This window comes from Megalops cyprinoides, chromosome 17 (assembly GCF_013368585.1).
Source record: "Megalops cyprinoides isolate fMegCyp1 chromosome 17, fMegCyp1.pri, whole genome shotgun sequence".
Classification (NCBI taxonomy): Eukaryota; Metazoa; Chordata; class Actinopteri; order Elopiformes; family Megalopidae; genus Megalops; species Megalops cyprinoides.
The window spans coordinates 20053088-20072284 of NC_050599.1; the positions used below are offsets into that span (position 1 = coordinate 20053088).

General features: G+C 42.0%; 1 protein-coding gene across 1 annotated transcript in view; it reads right to left on the reverse strand.

Moving 5' to 3' along the window:
* Positions 1 to 18130, reverse strand: part of LOC118792299 (tyrosine-protein phosphatase non-receptor type 14-like) — a 33637-nt gene extending 15507 nt beyond the window's left edge. The window contains exons 1-2 of the mRNA XM_036550123.1: positions 17960 to 18130; positions 8615 to 8784 (exon numbers count right to left, since the gene is read on the reverse strand). Coding sequence (XP_036406016.1) covers positions 8615 to 8784; positions 17960 to 18130 — 341 coding nt within the window. The remainder of the gene's footprint in view (positions 1 to 8614; positions 8785 to 17959) is intronic.
* Between the last annotated feature and the right edge of the window lie 1067 nt (positions 18131 to 19197).

Here is a 19197-nt window from a genome sequence, read left to right on the forward strand (position 1 = left end):
CGCCGCACAGCCTACACGCATCTGACTTTGGGACAAGGTTTGGCTGTGGGCGGCTCCAGCACAAAGGCTCAGATTTTCTGTTTTCCTGTGATGAAATAACACCAGAGCTCTGCCGCGGAGCGGCTCCAGCTGCGCTGAGATTGCCCTTTTCTTCTTGTTCCTCTAGAGATGCCGGGAGTATAGGGTTCCAGAGGTCCCGGGACACATTTCGTTTATTCTTTTCCTGGAACTTTGTCATGGCAGAGAGAAAGCAATAGTGGGAGCCCAGCAGATGTCTGCTGGCCAGTATATACAAACTGTAGATTAGACACAGCCTCTCTTTGCTTACTCACTTTTTCTGCAAGCTGCACTAAAGGCTTTTTTTTTCCAACACAGCAAGCTAATGGATTCAGATTATGTCGATGGAAAACTGTCAAATTTTAGCTGGAAAGTAACCCTGCATCTTCAAGACATACCGGGCCTGAAATGATTTTGATACCTTTTGTCCAACACATACATGCAATTACTGAACCTAAAATTACCATACAAAGACATGAAAATGAAACAGATTGACAGATTTGTGCTGCAGGAGATCTCAATCCCTTCCAGCGTGTAGCGAGAAATGTCAACAAAATCAGTGTGATGCTTTGTTCTATAAAACCCTTTTCTCCTCAGAATACACTGCTGCATTGTGGAACAAATAATTCCTTTCTCACTAAAATGACAAACAGAAAAACGAATTATATGAAATAAAATGAAATCAAAATGAAACAGATTTGCTCTATTTGGGATTTCATAACTATTGGCATATCATAATTGTCACAGTGGTGGTAAATAGTTTAAATGACACAGGACCAGAAAGTCATGGATTATAATCTCAACTAACAGATAAAACTGATGTAACAAATGTTGTGAAACACTGGAAGACAACAGTGACAAGGATATCCATGAAATAAATATATGATTAAATAATTTAATATTCCGTACACCAAAATAACACAGCAGTTACAGCCTAAATCTGTGTACTTGAATGATACTAGTAATGAAAGCTTGCCAGTTCTAAATTGATTAGCAATCAACAATAGTATTCTTTGATAAAATGTGACACAACATCAAGCTGTTTTTTCTTCTCAAGAGAGTCCTTTTCGTGCCCCTACAGTGTCCTGACTGCTGAGGCTGAAGCTATAATCTTACCCTGCCCTCCTCTACAAGCCTGTAATTACCCTCACAGGCTTTGAGGAGCAAGCTCTCTGCATTGGTAACCCTTTAATTACTGAACCTGAATGAGTGGTGGTAAACTGGGGGAGGAGCCAACTGTGGATAGGAGGCGTGGCCTCATGCAGGAATCAAAGTGGTGCGCCAAGCTCAGCAAAGCAAGGCAGTCCCGTTCCCTCACTTTCTCTCCGGACGCAGCCGATACATCTGTCAAAGAATATTTCACGAACACGGACGTCTTTAATTTGGGACACACCCATAAGATCAAAATAATATTTATGTGCCATTTATGTTAAAAAGAATGGGTTTGGTAGGGACTGAATATAGCATTGACACGACTATTTCAAATGGCTGATGTTTCGTTCTAAGGAACATAAGAGCCTTTACAAAGGGAGTGTCTGTTGATATACCAAATAACTGAGCAAAACAACATAATCTGGTTTTCACTCAATCAACTGACTTTATACTTGCACAACCAGGTTTCTTTATTTTCAGATACATTTCACTTGATGTGTGTGTTTAGGGATGTAAACCTTCATCAAGTCATTCCTCTTCACACTGAGACACACTGAAGTCGTTGGTGGCTGCTCTTTCAAAATAAGTTGCTCGTTTTGCCTATTTCTTGTTTGACGATAAAGGACGCAATTCAACGTTTATCTCACTGCTTCAATAACAGCAGACACTGCTGTCAGTCTGCGAGAGCCTCGGAGGGGTCCGCCCCGAGCCCAGAGTGTGGGAAGTTTGGGGTGTCAGCACACTGTGATTATTCAATCAGTGAAGCATGAAACAGGCCCATCTGTGGGAGAGGAGCTCCGATAACTCCCCCAGCGAAGCTGCGATTTCAAGGCTGCTCGGGCCTGCAGTCCGCCGCGTCAGCTCACAAAAAAAAAAAATAAATAATTTCATAAATAAAACATGGCTGTAAAAATCCAGAGGGCCCAATTTCACAAGAGACTTTTAGACGGGGCTGAAACTGATATGCTTTTGAAAAATCTGGCAAAAAAAAAAAAAAAAAAATGAGGAGCAGGAAGGAGAACAAAGGAGACAAGCTATGAAGTGGGGGAAAAAAACAGGACGGACACAGTCACACCGAGGTGAATTTTACAGTGTATAAAAATGCAGCAAGGGTCACTCCATCTGGAATAAACGTCTCGAGCCATTACAGTTACTACCCTTCACAGGTGGAGGGCAAAATCTGCATGAAGTGTGAAAGAGGGAGGAGAAAGCAGCTTCTATTGACTCATAAAGAGTAACCCTAAACCTGCATAAGGCAAGCTAAATCCTTGATCCTTACAAAAATGTGATAAATACCACAGCACCTCTCCACTGGTTACTGGTTGAATATAGAACCGACTGTAAAGGCCATACTTAACATGAAACGAGTTGGTCTCAGCATACCTGGAGGACCTTTTAATCCCCTCCAAACACCCCTAGATCATCCACTCAACGGACTTCCAAAAAGTTAAAAAGGCAAAACGGGCACAAGGACTTTTAGCTAAAGGAGCCCCAACACTACGGAATGACACAAAGCGGTTTTACATTCTGATTTACCATCTTCAGATCTACACTAAAAACCCCCTTCTTCAGCCTCAAACAATACTAGTTATATTAGACGCATAATACTACTGGCTACTGTGCTGTATATGTCACTACAATGTTCTTTTCCTATTTTTTAACCTCTATGCTAATTTGATTACCTATCCTTACCGAATTTACTTAATTTGAAATGCCCTGTATAGCACCTTGTTTAAAATAACTGCTTGCTGTTCTCTGTCCATGAGTTTTGCTGTATGGCCCTACGGTCGAGCAGTGGTGCCGACAGTCAGTATCTCGGGTTCTGCACAAGAGCACAGCTTTGGTCTGTGGTTGGCTCGGCAGCTTAGCGCTGTGATTCTGCACAGGGCTCCGGTCAAACAAACTGCCCAAGTATGCGGCTGCATTCAGGAGAACGGCCTGCAGTGCTGGCCAAGTCAGGGGAGGAAAAACAAAGCGAAACAAAAATGGAATGGAATGGCCTAAACGTGCCATGAGACAGCTACTGTCTGATACCACGGAGAGAACAAACGCTGGCTTTCTCCAAGAGCCCAAAACAAAAAGGTAGTAAAGGTGAAAAGACAGACAGGTAATTTTCTACAAAATCAGAACACTCATGGTCGGCATCATTGTTCCTGCCAGGGGTGAAGAATATGCACTTACGTAAGCCAAGACAACATCTAAATACAATTATTGGCAAATTCAGTCTGTATAACTTAATTTTGTGCAAATCATTCCACTGTGACTTTAAATTAATCCTAAGGGATAAATTAAATAATTATCCACAAAGTTGAGACGCCGGACTTCATTAAGACAGGTCAACTCGGGAATATTTACTTTGCTGGAATTGTTCCATGTGTCTCCACAGGGTTTAAATTAGAGCATTAACCAAGTTTAATTGGCTGTAAGGGGATGTGAGGAGGTTAACTTTGATTGAATTTCATCATGTAATTACACACCCCAGGCTTTTTCGCCCTGAGGTACAGAAGGTTTTCTCTTAAAGTGGGAAAGGTTTCTTAACCCCCACACTGGATTTTTAACAGACTGAGATTAAACTGGTGTTTTTCTGAATTTAATTACTGACACACAAAATTGTTCTGAAACTATATCATGGACCATCACCAGAGATGGCCGAAAAACCTGCATACAACAAGATAAAGGTATATGTCTTCTGTGTTGCAGGTCATGAAACCTTTGATGCTCTCTTAAATTAGTTCTGAAAAAAGTCTACTACAGAATAAAATGAAGAAAACAGAAAATAAAATCTTTGCCTATAACAATACTTTAAATATATAAACCAAGACAATGAAGCGAAGTACAAGATTCAGTTCAGATATATGTTGGCTGACCCTACACTCACTTAAGTCGTGTTAAGCCGACAAGACACTGAGAGACCAGGCAGCGAGGTGATTGTATGATCCATGTAAGCTGAGAAGAGTCCTGACACCATGTCCAGGAAACCCCCTGCCCAGGGGACGGCCTTGCAGCTGCAGTGAAGGTGAGGCCATGTATGATCCTGGGATACAGTTTCACATCAATCAGACACAAGCTACTACACTTCAAAGGAGAAACTCTGACCACGCTCCCTCCCCAGTACTGAAACTAATCAATCTCCCTCTTCAAAACATACGCTTATTGCCTTTTTTTCTCCACATCACCCTATGCCAGGTACGAAAAACAGCGATGGTGTTGCAAATCACCATAGTGAAACCATAGTGATATCAATCATTTATGACACATGCAAATGTTCAAGTACATATTGATATTATTCATAATTATCAGGGCTTTTCCATGGTGGGTATGTTTGAGACAAATATGTGTTAAAACCAATTATTTTAAATCTTAGAGATTAAAAGCTTTTTGACAGACCTTCACCCTAATTTTGTATCAACATGAAAGTGCTCTACTGTTAAAACTGCAAAGCAAGATGAAACATAAACATAGAAACATGGCATAGACATTAAACATAGTCATGTTTAATCTGATGCCAAACTAAATGACCAAGCAAACTGAAATATGAAAATCACGTCGACAAAATTGACAGGGAAAGAAATACCACTGGCAAATATGTTGAAATAATAGCTTAAGGATTAACCTGAGGACAAAAATGCATACGTAAAGCAAGATGAGTTTGGACATGGCACCTCACAGCACTATGAATCAACAAGATGTGGCAAATAAATCTGTTGAGTTCCTCTTCACCTTATACATGCCAAAGGCTCTCTGAAGGAGTTTAAATGGATTCACATATCTTACTGAAAAATTCACCTCTTAATTAGGTGGTAAGATATCTATCTCAATAAAGTTAGCTAACTCGTGTTAAGATTTAATACGAATTTATTTAGTATGAACTGACAGGCTTTTCAATTTCATGAAGTCCTTCAGATATCAGTCCCCAAGGATCCCGTCATGAGAGGAACTCATTGTATGTTTTATCCCCCCCCCCCCCCCCCATTCATTTTTACTGTACATAATATATTTGTCCAGACACTGGCTAGAACTCAATCTAATCATCTTGGAATACTGAATTTAAGTAAACTTTTCAAAGAGTTTCAGAAGCTGAAATGAAAAAAAATGTGTTGTGTCAGTAATGAAAAAGTAGAATTAAAGGCACTGCCCACAAAAATGGTGTTGTGCCTTAAATGGTTTGGTAAATTTGGTATTCTTAGTTTTTAATGTTTAAAATATGTTACTGGAACAACTCACCGATCTGGTCAGGACAGATAAACACACATCCAGTAATCCATGAGTCATTAGAGAAACGTGTGTCAGAGCAAAGCAGAAATCCTTGTGACAACTGCAGTCAACCAAAGGGCTGACATGTTCTTGCCTCAACTGAAATCCTTTGGCTATTTTTACTTTCAGATGCAATTCCAACATTTTTCAAACATGTTTTTTCACATAAAATTACTGTACATATCAAATATCCACACCATATCCATTATGTAACCAGGTTCTGCAGCATGAGGAGACTTGAGATGAGGCACTCCTTATTTTTTAGGTGCATGAGGAGTAAGTAAGGAAGAGTGGAGCTGCTGTATGAAAACAAATCATCATGGGGTTATTATTCTCAACAACGACCGAAATAAACCCAGCTGCTTCATTGGGTTATACTCAGCAAAATCCGTAAACATGTAAGTCGGGTATATTTTATTGCAAAATCAAATTAGGACAAATAATGGCATCATGATATATTCATGATGTTCATTTTTGCCTAGTGTATGGATTCTAGGAATACAGTGTTTATGTTTTTACATGTTTATGCGCTGCCTTATAATGGTTCTGAAAAAATGACTAGCAGTGTGTTCATTACGTGAGGCATGGTAGCACAGTTAGCCAGCTACCTTATGCTAAAAGAAAAATGTGATTTCACTAACTAGGTCGAGTAGTTATGGTCTGTTTGTAACAGGAATGAGAATACTACACACTCGAGAAAAATAAGAGAATGGTTATAGCTGCTGGTTATAAAAAATATACATAATATATACACATATACTGATGTTGCCAGGAAAAAAGCAAATGACCTCACAAGACCATACATACTAAAATAAAAAACAAGAACTATGATATCTATGAATGCGCTTCCATTGAAAAGTATTTACCTGGGGTGCTTTAAATTTATGCCAAGCTTCAAAGAAGATATTTCTACACAAAAAATACTCTTATTACATACATTACATTATACTCAATACATATTCTCTTTTCTTCCCCCAACAAGTCAACAAGTGAACAGATTCTAGGGAGTACACCACATATTCATCTGTATTGGAGCAGAACAGTATTTGTTGCTGTTGTAATTATTAAAATTGCTACTGTTAATACCTTTGCACCTACACATTACCACCATCATAATCACTATTATTTCTATTGACTATTTTTATTACTATAACTATTCTATAGCTGTGTATATACTCAGATTTTTACGATTGTTAGCAATATTAAAAGTTGTTTTGGAGCTATATATAGTAAATAAGAGTACTGCTTCTACTTCTATTACTGCTCAGTTATGCTCCGATTGCTATTACTGCAACTTCAAGGGCAAGCCCCAATTCCCCACTCGAGAGGATACTCAGCCAGCTGTAGACCAGGACACTGCAAAGCTCAGACCCTCAAAAGAGTCTTTCTACTGCCTCTCTCCCTCTTTCTCTCCCTCCCTCCAAATTCCTCATTTTCCCAGATCGAATCCTTTGGTTGCGCTGAGGACTGTGTGTGTGTGCATGTGCGTGTGTATCTGTGTGAAAGTGTTCAGAGTGAGCAGCTGTCTCCCGGGGACGGACGTGGGGGGCGTCAGAGTCCGACCCCAGGCCCTTGCCACTCCGGTACACAGGAATGTGGCATCCTCCTACGCCAGGGAGCCCTGCCAACATTCCTGCCTGACTCCTGACCGCACTCGGGCCTCCACACAAGAGCCTCGTGTGCTCTCTCACACAAACCCACCATTGTCCCCCGCGCCCCTATCTCCCCCCCCCCCCCCCCCCCCCCCCACGCCTGCTTCGGAGCCGCCCTCGACCCTGCACCCTGCACCCCGACCCAGGAGGGAATTCCTGGAATACCTGGCCATCTCATGGCCGTGGGCCCTGCCGGATCCAGCCTGGTGTCTCCCTCGAGCCCTCGTGGGCCGTGTCTTACTTCACGGCCTTTGCACACACGCATGCCGCTAATGTGGTCTAATGCAAACGCGACCCAGGGCGATGGCTGCCACAACAGCAATGGCATGTTCCGGCTTGTCCGAGGATTGATTTTAGCTACTGCCATCACAATTACACGACTGAAGGGTGATAAATACTGCCTGTGAAGTGAGCTTCACACGTTAAGAGCGATGACCATTGCGAATCCTATGGCAGCTTGTGATCTGGCATACTGATGGAATCGTCTTCGGTTCAGAGGTGACAGATGGACAATTAAGATAGAGGGATGTTTTGTACTTTAAAATATTTACTAAAAATCACCGTTTTAAAATAGCCAAAATTTATCCAATTTAACCATCTACTCTTGCTGTGCAGATGTTAATATTAAAGGTGATTAGGCATCTCATGTTTTTTTGTGGTTACGGTTACTTACTTGTTCAACACCTCACACATTCCTTGCAAACTCCCAGTCCTAGACCCTCAATGAATGAGTTGAATCGCCCCCGTGTCAATGACAGAGTACTTGTGTCTAGCCTACAGAAATTCAATATGTGTATTTGGATGGCACCAGACTATTCAAACCATTGAACTACACTTGAGCCCTCCAGCAAGTGAGAGTGAGAAAACAAGTGAAAAAAACAAGCCTTAAATATCTGCAGAGCCACTTTGATCCAATGATACTAGAACTGCCATCCAACAACTACAGACATAACATGTCAGATCTAATAATTTTAAGGCTGTTATGTCGGTGTTTTCTACCTTGCAGAGGCACAACTTACGTAAAGAAGGAAAAAGTGTAACTAAAACTTCTAGACACTGACAAAAGTATTCTAGTTCATACTGAAAGTGAATTCAAAATAGTAGAAAAAGTAAAATCAAACTAGAAAAGAGCACACGCCAAAGAAAACTATGTCTGTGGTTCCTCTGTACAGTGAATTTCATGGTGACAAAATCATATTCCACTGTTTTGGACGACTGAACTGTCTAGTCACATTAATGAGTAATTCCACACACCAATATAATTAGGCTCAAGTAAATATTTCTGCAGTTTTTGTCACAGTACAACACCAAACCCAGGCTGGTTTGGCCATCTTTGCAGTACTTGCTGGAAAGGCCTCATCTGAGTGTGAATATAACTCCTTTTTATCAGAATGTGAAACATTCCTGCTGGCTACATGAACAGGGACAGCTCCCCTCCCCATCCCCTCAGCACTGAAATGACCCCCTGCGGGGGGCAGCATGATGGTGGGTTGTTGTACCTTGTGACCTCCTGCTCCAGACGGGAGACGTTCGGCACGTAGAACATCACCCCGAAGAAGAGCAGCGGCTCGTTGCCAAACTTATCCAGCTGCTTCTTTAGGGCTTTCTCCAGCTCCACCCACCGCTGGAGCTGGGCCTTGCTGTGGAACCACAGGCCGAAGTAGTGGGTCTAGGAGGAGGAGAGAACAGACACATACACTCACATCAGCAGTGGGAAAGACTCACAGCGGGTAGCATTTCCTTTAAAGTGAACCAGTGCTGTTTTCAGACTGGCTAACCCCCCATCTTCAAAGTAAAGATTAAATCGACATCAGTGTTCAAATCAACAAGAATGTGGATACAATCCAAAGAAGAGTAAACATTCTCTCTGAAGAGGCTGTGCACGAATAACAGCCAAGTGCAAGCAAAGCGTATAATTATTTGAGCTTACTAATGTTTGACCGTTTTGAGATTTTCAAGGTTGTACTACTATTCCCACACACGTGCTCCTCCAATTCAGGTAAACATCCACTGTGAAGGTAGCACACATAAAAGTGTGCATGATCTCTGCTTACCCTCTTTCTGACCCCAGCCCTGTGAATACTTTGAAAATCAAACTGAGGCCAGTCTTACACACAGATCTGAACTTCCAAAATGGCTGCCAAATCAACATCTGTCATGTGACTCAGTCAGTGTGCATGAGAAAAGGCCAGGTATCATCAGCGCACGAAATATCACTGAAAGAGGCGAAGACGTAACGAAAAATCCAGACTGTGCACGGACACTGAACTGGCAAGTACATATTAAAAAAAAAAGTTTAAACAAATGGCACAGCTACCGCTTTAGTTTACTGACTTCTATAACACAATACGTCTTCTGGCCTCAGCTAAAATGTATTGCAATAGAAAGACACAGAACTAGAGGATTTATTTCTTGCATACAACTTACTGCTCTCAACTTGGCACTTGTTAGAGTTCTCTCTGAAATGTGATCACTGTCCTGTGGATTTGTTTGTTTCATTTGTTTCATCACTTTGTAGGCAACATCTGTATATTTTGTTTGACTATGCATCCATGCTTTTCGTAATCGCATCGATATCTGTGGCCAAGTATGTCAACAGGTCATAATTTGTATGATGTTCTTAAAAAGCACTTAACATGACCACTTTGTAACTTTATATGAACAGTGCAGCTAGGAAAACTATCATTACAAGGAGGAACCTAAAATAATGAAGAGTGAAAATATGGCTGTGTTTTGCGTCAATTAACACATCATGAAAATGGGTATGTTTTAGCTTTGAGCCACACCCTTTGGCTCCTAATTGGATATTCTCAGCATGTGACCAAACTGCAATAAGGGCATATAGGACCTAACACTGATTCAGTTCAATTTCTATTTTCAACCACAGTTTGGTCTTTTGGAGCAACAAACACACTTTTGATTATAAAAGCATGTCAGTATTAAATTTACTTTCTGACAGCTGTAAGGAGACTGCAGGAAGCAAGATCAGCCTCTGCAGTTCTCCTGTCAGTGAGCACTTTGCTGGAGGCTCCGAGCCCGGTGTTACTGCAGTGTGGGTGAGCAGCGCAGTCAGCACACAGGCATTCATGAACGTGACGCACACAAGAGGCTTAAACCTTTGATTAACAGGAAAATTTATTTCCGGAAAGCACTGAGGCTATTAGGCATCACTGTCATTTCATTTAGTCCATTATAATGATTTTCAAAGTCGACTTTACATTTCACACACAAAAATTATCCCACCTTTTTTTTTCCATGCGTCTGCAATAAAACACTGTGGAAACCCACAAAGTACAATCATAAAAATGTCTAAACTTTGCCAAAATGTTGGCAGTAAATCATGTCAAAGCTGTGGGGCTCTCTGCTTCGATGAGTGATAAATGACTATATTCATATAATTCCTTCACACAGTCACGGAACTGCATGGAGTGTGTCTCGTGAAGCACACAGCAGAGTCAAGATAAAGTAAAACAACCTAAAAACAGGCCAGAAGTAACAATAATGTAACAACTAGAGTAAAATTTAAAATCTGAAACCAAAATGGATTAAAACATGTACGTAATCAAAGATGAGACAGGCACAAACATAAAACAAAAGACATGAACAGACAAGTATACAATCAAACAAGTAAAAAAAAAAAAAAAACTCAGGAAACGGATGAGTGTAAAATATAATGACTCAAGCAGTTGATCAGCTTGAATACAGACAGTGTATGTGGTTTAGTTTTTTTTCACCTTGCATCTTTAATTCATGAATACATTCCACTATTGAGGTTTGTCGTCAACATAAATGAAAAAAAAACTGTTTTCTTATATTCATAAACTGACTGCAGCATGAAAACCACTGATAAATCTTGAAGTGCAGGTTGAAAATGGTAAAGCATCAAAAAGAAAAACTTTTACTTTTTAAATGGTATTATTATAATAAATGTTTGTCTGCACACCAACTAGTCAAGAGACTAAAAGAAATCTCTTTAAGCAAAAATCTCTTTAAGCAAAAATGAAGACAAAAAGCAAATTAATAGAGACCAAGGGGAGGCATAAACCTTGTTAGACAGATGGAGGAAAGGCACTGCATCAGAGCAGGGCTCAACTGGCCATTCGATGAGAGGCAGCAAAAATGTCTGCTTTTCAGGTTGCTGTTAAACTTCACGACAGTCCCACTGCCGCGCCGGTGTGCTGAATGCACCTTGTATCTTGCCTGGCCAACCACTGAAACCTGGTCATGCAGTGCTTCTAATATTGTTGATGCTGTATGTTTTTTCACTTGTGCTGTACTGTACCTCACTTGTAAGTCGCTTTGGATAAAAGCATCTGCCAAAAGAATAAATGTAAATGAATGTGCCACAATGGCACACCACTGGAACAGAGCAATGAGACTGAAACAAGCATCCAGTGATGCCACAGACTGGATATAATGTAAAAGTCCTAAAAGTAATTACACTGATTATACCTGGGTTCTACAACAGGGTGCATTTTAGGGTTTCAGATACCACAAAGAGGGTTGTACTTTACAGGGGGTTGCTGGCATTGTCAGTGGATCTCATCAGCATGGTCATTCTGGCCTCCTCTTGTAGTCAGGCTGGGAAATGGATTGCTATGTAACTTTGTGTCTTCAAAGATCAAACAAAATATACGACACTTTTACAACTCTAGAATACTCTTTGTTTTCAGAGAATTTCCAGATTGTGACAATGATATAGCTTTTTTCTCCATTTTCTTGATATCTTTTTTTTCCCCAGTGATATATTTTGTGATCATATATAGTGGATCTATGTGAGGTGCACAAACGAACAGGCACACACTGATAATCTACTCATCTCTACCAACAATATCTGTTGAGACTCAATCAGCACTGACATGTTAATTGGAGGACCTTTCCTCATGACAGACACTGAAGCATGGAATTATGGGTAAAATAAATAAATAAAGGTTTGCAAGTCACAATCCAGGTTTTTGACTTCCTCCCCTCACAGTCTGCTGCTCAGCTAAACAGCTATAAAGGGCTGCACAGAAGCCACCGGAGCGTGTGCTTTGTCATGCAGGACTGGACACATTCCTCGAACGGCTGATGCAGACCGCATTTTAAAGTGCCCCGCAACCTCCTCCCCAATCTAATTACTGGGATCCGTAATCACAGAGGGGCCAGGGATTATGTCACATTCTCTCAGGGATTTGACGTGCTCCGCTACCCACTCACAGCACCGCAATAGCTCTCTCTCCGGCCGTACCCATCACAAGCGCTTATATCTCCATTTTCCGTCTCAGAAGAACAGGGCCGTAGCGACACACTCTACCTGCCGCACATCCATTACAGTACAGTACTTACACACCGTGATGCTGATAACCCAGCACCACACGTGCTATGAATGGCGTCCCAGACATCTGACATCCGCTTTTCAATGCCGCCATTTACATTCGCAGGGATCTCCCAATTTCGTGAAAGCCGGCATTAAGCATTAAAAAGTGTACTACCCTGTGATGCTATGCATGCTGAGGCTACTGCCATTGCTTCAGCTTTGTATGATGGTGGCTTCCAGCAAGTGCCAGACTTTCATATTCTTAAATGGACATCTCGCATCATGTCACGTTTTATTTACCTACACAATAATGGTTATATCACAATACGAAAATAAATCATGGATCTAAGTGAGATGCGCAAATCAAAAGGCTTCTGTGAACACACGGAGTGCCAGACGTTCACATTCTCACATGGACGTTTCTCATTTTTCAAACGTCAAATGACATTTTGGGCATATTTAGACAACGGGATGGTTTTTCTTTGGGGAGGATCAGCATTTGAATATGATTCAATCAGCTTGTTGATAACAACTGCTTGGTGCAACCCAGGAGCAAGGACACACAGTCTGTGCCCTTCCAGCCATCATGAGAGTAGTCTTGTGCTCTTACATTATATGCTTGCGACATGAATATACAGTCTGTGAAAGACTGAAAGAACAGAGAATAAGACATACCAAACCCCTCACAGACAGAGATGACCAAACTGATATTTTGATTTGATATTTGCTAGATGTTTAGATAATAAATATTGTATTTTACTGGATATTTAGATGCTTTTTTGAACAGATTTTTTTTTGCATTCTTTCATTCATTTTCAATTTTTTATATTCTTTTGTATTATTTCGTCAGTGTTTTTTCCCCTTTCAGCTCCGGACAGTATCGCCCAGTTTTCCTTTGGGGACAGCCCATAAATGGCAATTCAATACTTTCTGTAGCCTTAGTTCCAAGAACAGCTCATTCTTTAACCCATTCATCTCACATCTGACACATTCAGCAGGCATGACTGTACATATGTACAACATGCTTGCCATGCTCTTGGTCCCTGGCCAAGCCCTGCCACACCTCATCTGGTCACAAAACATGATCTTTGCATAATTTTTCACAGCATTGATTCATCTGCCTTAGGTAGTTTATTATTTACAATACTAATATGCAAAACCGCTGATCGTGGCTGTTGGTCCCTGGCCACGCCCAGTCACACCAAATATGGTAAATGCTACCATTGTCTCTCAATGTGCATAATTTAATGTTCTAAACAAGATTAAGTAAAGTAAATTTCGTCAGCATTCACTCAAACTATGTCCTAGATTTTTTCAAACACTGTCTCTTAGTATATTCTTTAGACACTGCCAAGTCACTGGACATCTCTCTCAAAAGCTATATATAGCTATATATATATATATATATATATATATATATATAATATCATTAATTCAATTTTGCATCTCATTAGATGGTAAATCACAGGTCTTCCATTTCCGCCGATGCTTTTCGGGAAGTCATCGTTGTTAAACCATAAGCTGAATGTAGTTGACTAGTACGTTACTGTGAGGAAAATGCGAGTGTCACTTCTCCCTCCTGTAAACCTGACTGTGCTATGCTGGGCAGGTTCTGGCGTGCCTGATTGTAAACGCATTGTGAGCTTGACAATGATGAAAGCTATCACTTGTAATGGAGGAAGCTAAACAGGGCACTCTGCATTCTGTCTTGCTCAGCTTGAGCAATCCAATGGGGCGTTTTTGCAGACCTGCGGAGCTGCTGTCATTACACAAAGCAGTCACGCCACCAAACACAAAGCACGCTCATTTGCGAAACCACAGCTTGGTAACGGTAACAGCGCAAAACACATTTTTGGCATAGCTAGCCAGCAAGACACTCAGGAGATGCTGCATTCAGCTACTGGAGCCACTGGTGTTTATGGAAACATTTAGTCCAACAGCATCTGGCTTGCATCATTCCTGGGTACATTTTTCAAAGCGGTGAGAGTCTTCTAAGACAGTTAGGATTCTGATTTGGCCCAGGAGCCCCTCTCGGCCTGCTCGGCCATGCCACTGCCTCGTGCTCGGATGTGCGAGTCCTGGCCGCTGAGACACCTGGGAAATGCCGCTATGGAGAACTGAGTGGAGGCTGTGCTAATGGCAGCAGACATGCAGACGCCCGAGTACATCAGGCTACATCACTACACAAACAGATATGGAGAGATAGACAGATAGATATGGTGTATATAAACACACAGATGTGTATATACATGCTCACACAGACATACATATTCATCAAGAACACCAAACATGGATTTTCACACCAGACTTTCTAAACCCAACCTGAAATAGCCCTTAGTTTCCAGCAGCCTGTAGTTCAGCCAAAATCAGACTGAATGGGAATATATGGCACTGGCATTTCTGCAAATTACTAACCTGTAAATTTTGTCAAATGGCCATTTCATTTTCAACAGCAATGGGCTGCCGTTATGTGTTAAACTAAAGTCAAATAAGCCTTTGTAGGAATTTGTCATTAATATATCACAAGATACAGAACAAGTTCTCTGAAGAAGGCAATACCTTAAAATGCTTGAATCTTTTAATTGGAAGTGTAGATATCTGTCACGAATTAGCCCTAAGTAATACAAAGCCATAAAATGTATAACTCCACATGGTGTCATCAAAACTCTCCCGTGACAGGTTACAGAGTATACACCGTGTATAATGAGGCCTAAGCCCCAGAGATCCCCATGCTAGACCCAACCACGACGAGCTGGAGCCCAAGCTCGAGGCTACCTGCATATCCCACAATGCCACGCAGTGTGAGCGATGCCAAGAGGGCCTGTGGAATAGGGGCGATGGCGGGGGCGCTCCTGCATGGGCGCCCGGCTCTTAATTTATCACGTCGCTGACGCGTGGCAAATTTCACAACACAGTACCAGCAAACAGACCTCCGCCGGGCACGGTGGCACCGGGGCCGCCCGTCGCGGAGTTCCCAGCAGCCCTTCTTCGACCTCCCTCGGCCCACTCGCGGGACGGCAACCCGAAGCGTCGTATGGCGAGCACTCGGCACCCAATTAAAAACCTGCTTTTTCAGCCGCGCAGGGCTCGCTTTGATCTGCCTAGTTGGGGCAGAGGAGTGACTGTAAACACAACATGTGGAACCGAGGGGGCTTTTAAATGATCTTTTACAGCCACTGTAAAATAAAAGCTACCAAATGAAAAAAGGCCGTAATGAGAATACCTCACATGCAGGCCCATTACGGCGGCCTGCTTCTCGAGTGCTGGATTTGTGTGCGTGTGCACTTAGTTTGAACCTTAAGCTCCCACTCAATATTTATGTCAACACCTTTGTCAGACTATTAAAAGGTATTTGGAGATTCCGAAAATAAAAACTCCAAGGAATGTGTCTGGCTGGACATACCAACCATCTAAAAATCTGCCATCTGACGTCTAGTGTCCACTAACTTTTTGGCTGTCACAGTATGTCCCACATAAGCAGGTTTCAGAGGATTCATTTTCAAGTAGGTACTGACCCTTTCAAAGATGAACTACTGAGAATTTCTCACACAAATGTGTTACGTAGCTTTTATTGGCAGAAAATTCTAAACGTTCAGACACCAGGGTGCATAATAGAGTGGGCTGTAATATAAACAAGTCGTAAAACATACTATAAATTACAGCATGGATTCAGTCATTTTAACCGATTAATTCATTCTAATTGGATGGTAACACTTTATAAACTTTCTCAGACACAGGAAACAACAGATCATAAACAGAGACAATACACCAGCACAAAGGCACTGTCTTGTTTATCTAGCCGTGTGACAATGATAACGAGAATGATGTGGCTCCCACACTTCAGAGTCGATACAGTTTCCCACTGTTTGAACGCAGGGTAACCAGAGACCGCGGCTTCAAAGCCAGGCCCTGACAGGATGTGAAACTGCAATTACTGCTGGAGCAGCTTGTACTTTCTGAAAAGTGCCCATGGTGTGAAGTGAGTCAGGTGAGATTTCAACGCTACGGCTGTGGGGATTTTGTGAAACATGAAAGATCTCTCTCAATGTTGCCAATACCACTGATCTTAAGTTCTGTCTGACTGTGGTTTGATTATGTTTTAAAGAGTTTTGAGTAATATTTCTTTCTTCTGTAGTGACTGAAACAAGCGGGAGAGGAATACTGGGACAGCACTGACTGGCTAACAGAGTAACAGCAATGACTGGCTAACAGAGTAACAGCAATGACTGGCAAACAACAACAGAATGACAAGGAAACAGAATAACAGGATGACTGGCAAGCAGAATGACAGCAATGACTGGCAAATAGAGAATTGGGACTGAGTGGGGAACAAACACCACAGAGAGTGATTTTCACTCTGAATCATATTCTGATGAAGGCATATGAAGCCACCTCAGGCCACATGGCACAGAACCAGCTGGGGGACAGAACCGAAAGTAATTCTTGAGAGAAAACCGAAACAGTACCCTTTGAGAGCACTCCATTTTAAAAACCCTTATTATTAATAATAATAATAATAATAATATGACTTTATTGTCCACAAATGTGAAAATTTGTCTTTGGCTCCACAGGTAGTTGTTAAAAATGGTGACAATTATGGTGAGTTTTTATTTGAATATCCATGAGTCAATGTAACTGTCTAAAATAATATATGATGTTGGTTATGGATGGTGTAGTGCTTCCTGCAAACCAAAAAGCCCAGCTACTCACTGGTTTTTAAACCAATGACTGTCAGGTATACAATGCAGTACCTTTCCTGCTGTTCCACACTCTTGCCTCTGAATACAGGTCACCGCAAGTATCACATGCGGGCAATCGACTCAGATTGCAAGTAACAGTACCAACAGTGTAAGCTGATGACAGGATTTAAACAAGAAATCCTGACTCTCACAAAACACATACCACTCTGAGGTAGCATCTTGAATGGTGAGCCTACTGCACTAGCTACAAGCACCGCAGCAACATCACAAGCTAGAACCTAAAGTAAAGGCGTGAACATGATTGGTTCATGGAGCAGGAGACAACTGTGGGTGAACTGTGACCCGCTTTGTAAAAGCCGCCAGGGAGCCTCCACGCTTCGTTAGAGGAAAACTATGGCTGGACACGAGTCGTGATTGTCAAGGAATTGGCCTGGAAGAGGTTATCACTAAAAAGCATGGCTTGTGCAGTCCATTTGACTTCTTTTTGAGAACTCACAGCAGGAATGACAGTTGCATGCAAAAAATAATTTTACTATTAATATCCACTTTATTTTCTTATTATAAGAAATATTTATTGTGTGGCTTTTTCCGTTCATGAGAGCTATTTTCTCATTTCACAAAACATCTTTCTTTAAAAAACTTGAAATAAGAGGAGAAAATCTGTATTTCTGAAAAAGGAGAATGCTTTCCTGCAGTGGCAAAAAACTGAAATTTAGGGACATTTACTTGAAATATGAAAAGCGTGAGTGAGTGTACATCGCGTGTGTGTGCATGTGGGTGCATGCGTGTGTGTGTGTGTGTGTGTGTGTGTGTGTATGCGCGTGTGAGTTCCACTGCACCCTCACCTCTCTCAGCTCCAGCCTCTGGGCCACGGCCTCCAGGCACTCCTGCCCTGTGCTCTCCACGGACAGCGTGCACTCGATGACATTGTTGTCCAGCAGACGGATGCGCGTCACGAAGCAGTTCTTGCTCAGGACGTAGCGCCGGGTGCGCCAGGGCTTGAGCCGGAACGGCATGACTCAGGAAGGGGGGGGGGGGGGCGTGGTGGTGGGCGACACACACGCACGCACGCACACACACACCGACCCGTCCTGTCCTCTCTGCTTTAAGACGCCGCTCTCCTCGCCCTTGCGGTGCTGCACCCCCAGGTGAAGAACTGTACAGAAGGAGAGCGCTGTCCCATTCCCAGTGGCTGCTTCAGATCATCCACTCCTGCAGGGGGAAACAGAGGGGTTCCATGAATTGGTGATACAGACAACTGCTTAAAACCAGCCCCTGGCGTTCTGCTGAAAATAACTACAACTGTGCCATTCTATGGTCATTTCAGCTGCCTCAAATTAATTATACAGGCCTGTTCTCTGGAAAAAAAGAATCTCCAAGCATTTCAAATATTCAGTCTACAATTGGTCTTGGTTGGAAATATGAAAACAGCTTCAGAGAGGTCTAAAATGCACGGCATAAAAGGAAGCACATAGCAAATTGCAGGTATGTAGAACCTTTCACCTCTTTCATGGAAATTATAGGGCTTTACAGGGAAAGGCGGGTGACCCCACCCCAGCTGACGTCAATGTGCAGCACCCACCCACCTTAATGGGTAATGAATGTCAGCCATTTTGTTGGCAGAATTTTCACCACACATCAGCTGAGGTGCAGAGAGAGGTATTTATTTAGCCAGTTATACTGGGGTGTGATTAATGACCCTTTTGGAAGAACCAGACTGGACATTTTTCAGAAGACCAGGGAACCCCCCTGGTCTGTGATAAGCACCATGGAATTAAGACAACAGAGGCAGGACCTTGATTTCATATCTCATCCAAAATATAGCATCTCCTATACCACAGTGTCCCCATCATTGTACTGGGACATTTTTTTCTACTTGTTCCAGAGGGAAGCCTGCCACCTACTGGCTGCCAAACAGCATTTCCAACAGGTTGTCCTAGCTCTTCAGCCCAAGCACTCATCAAGACAGCTACATGGTGGTATTTTGAGACCAATCTTTCAAGATTGCTTTTTCATTACTTCATTAAGAAATTTTTAAATAAAATGAACAGTTTTGGTTCATTTTTCAAGCTGTGAAGCTCCA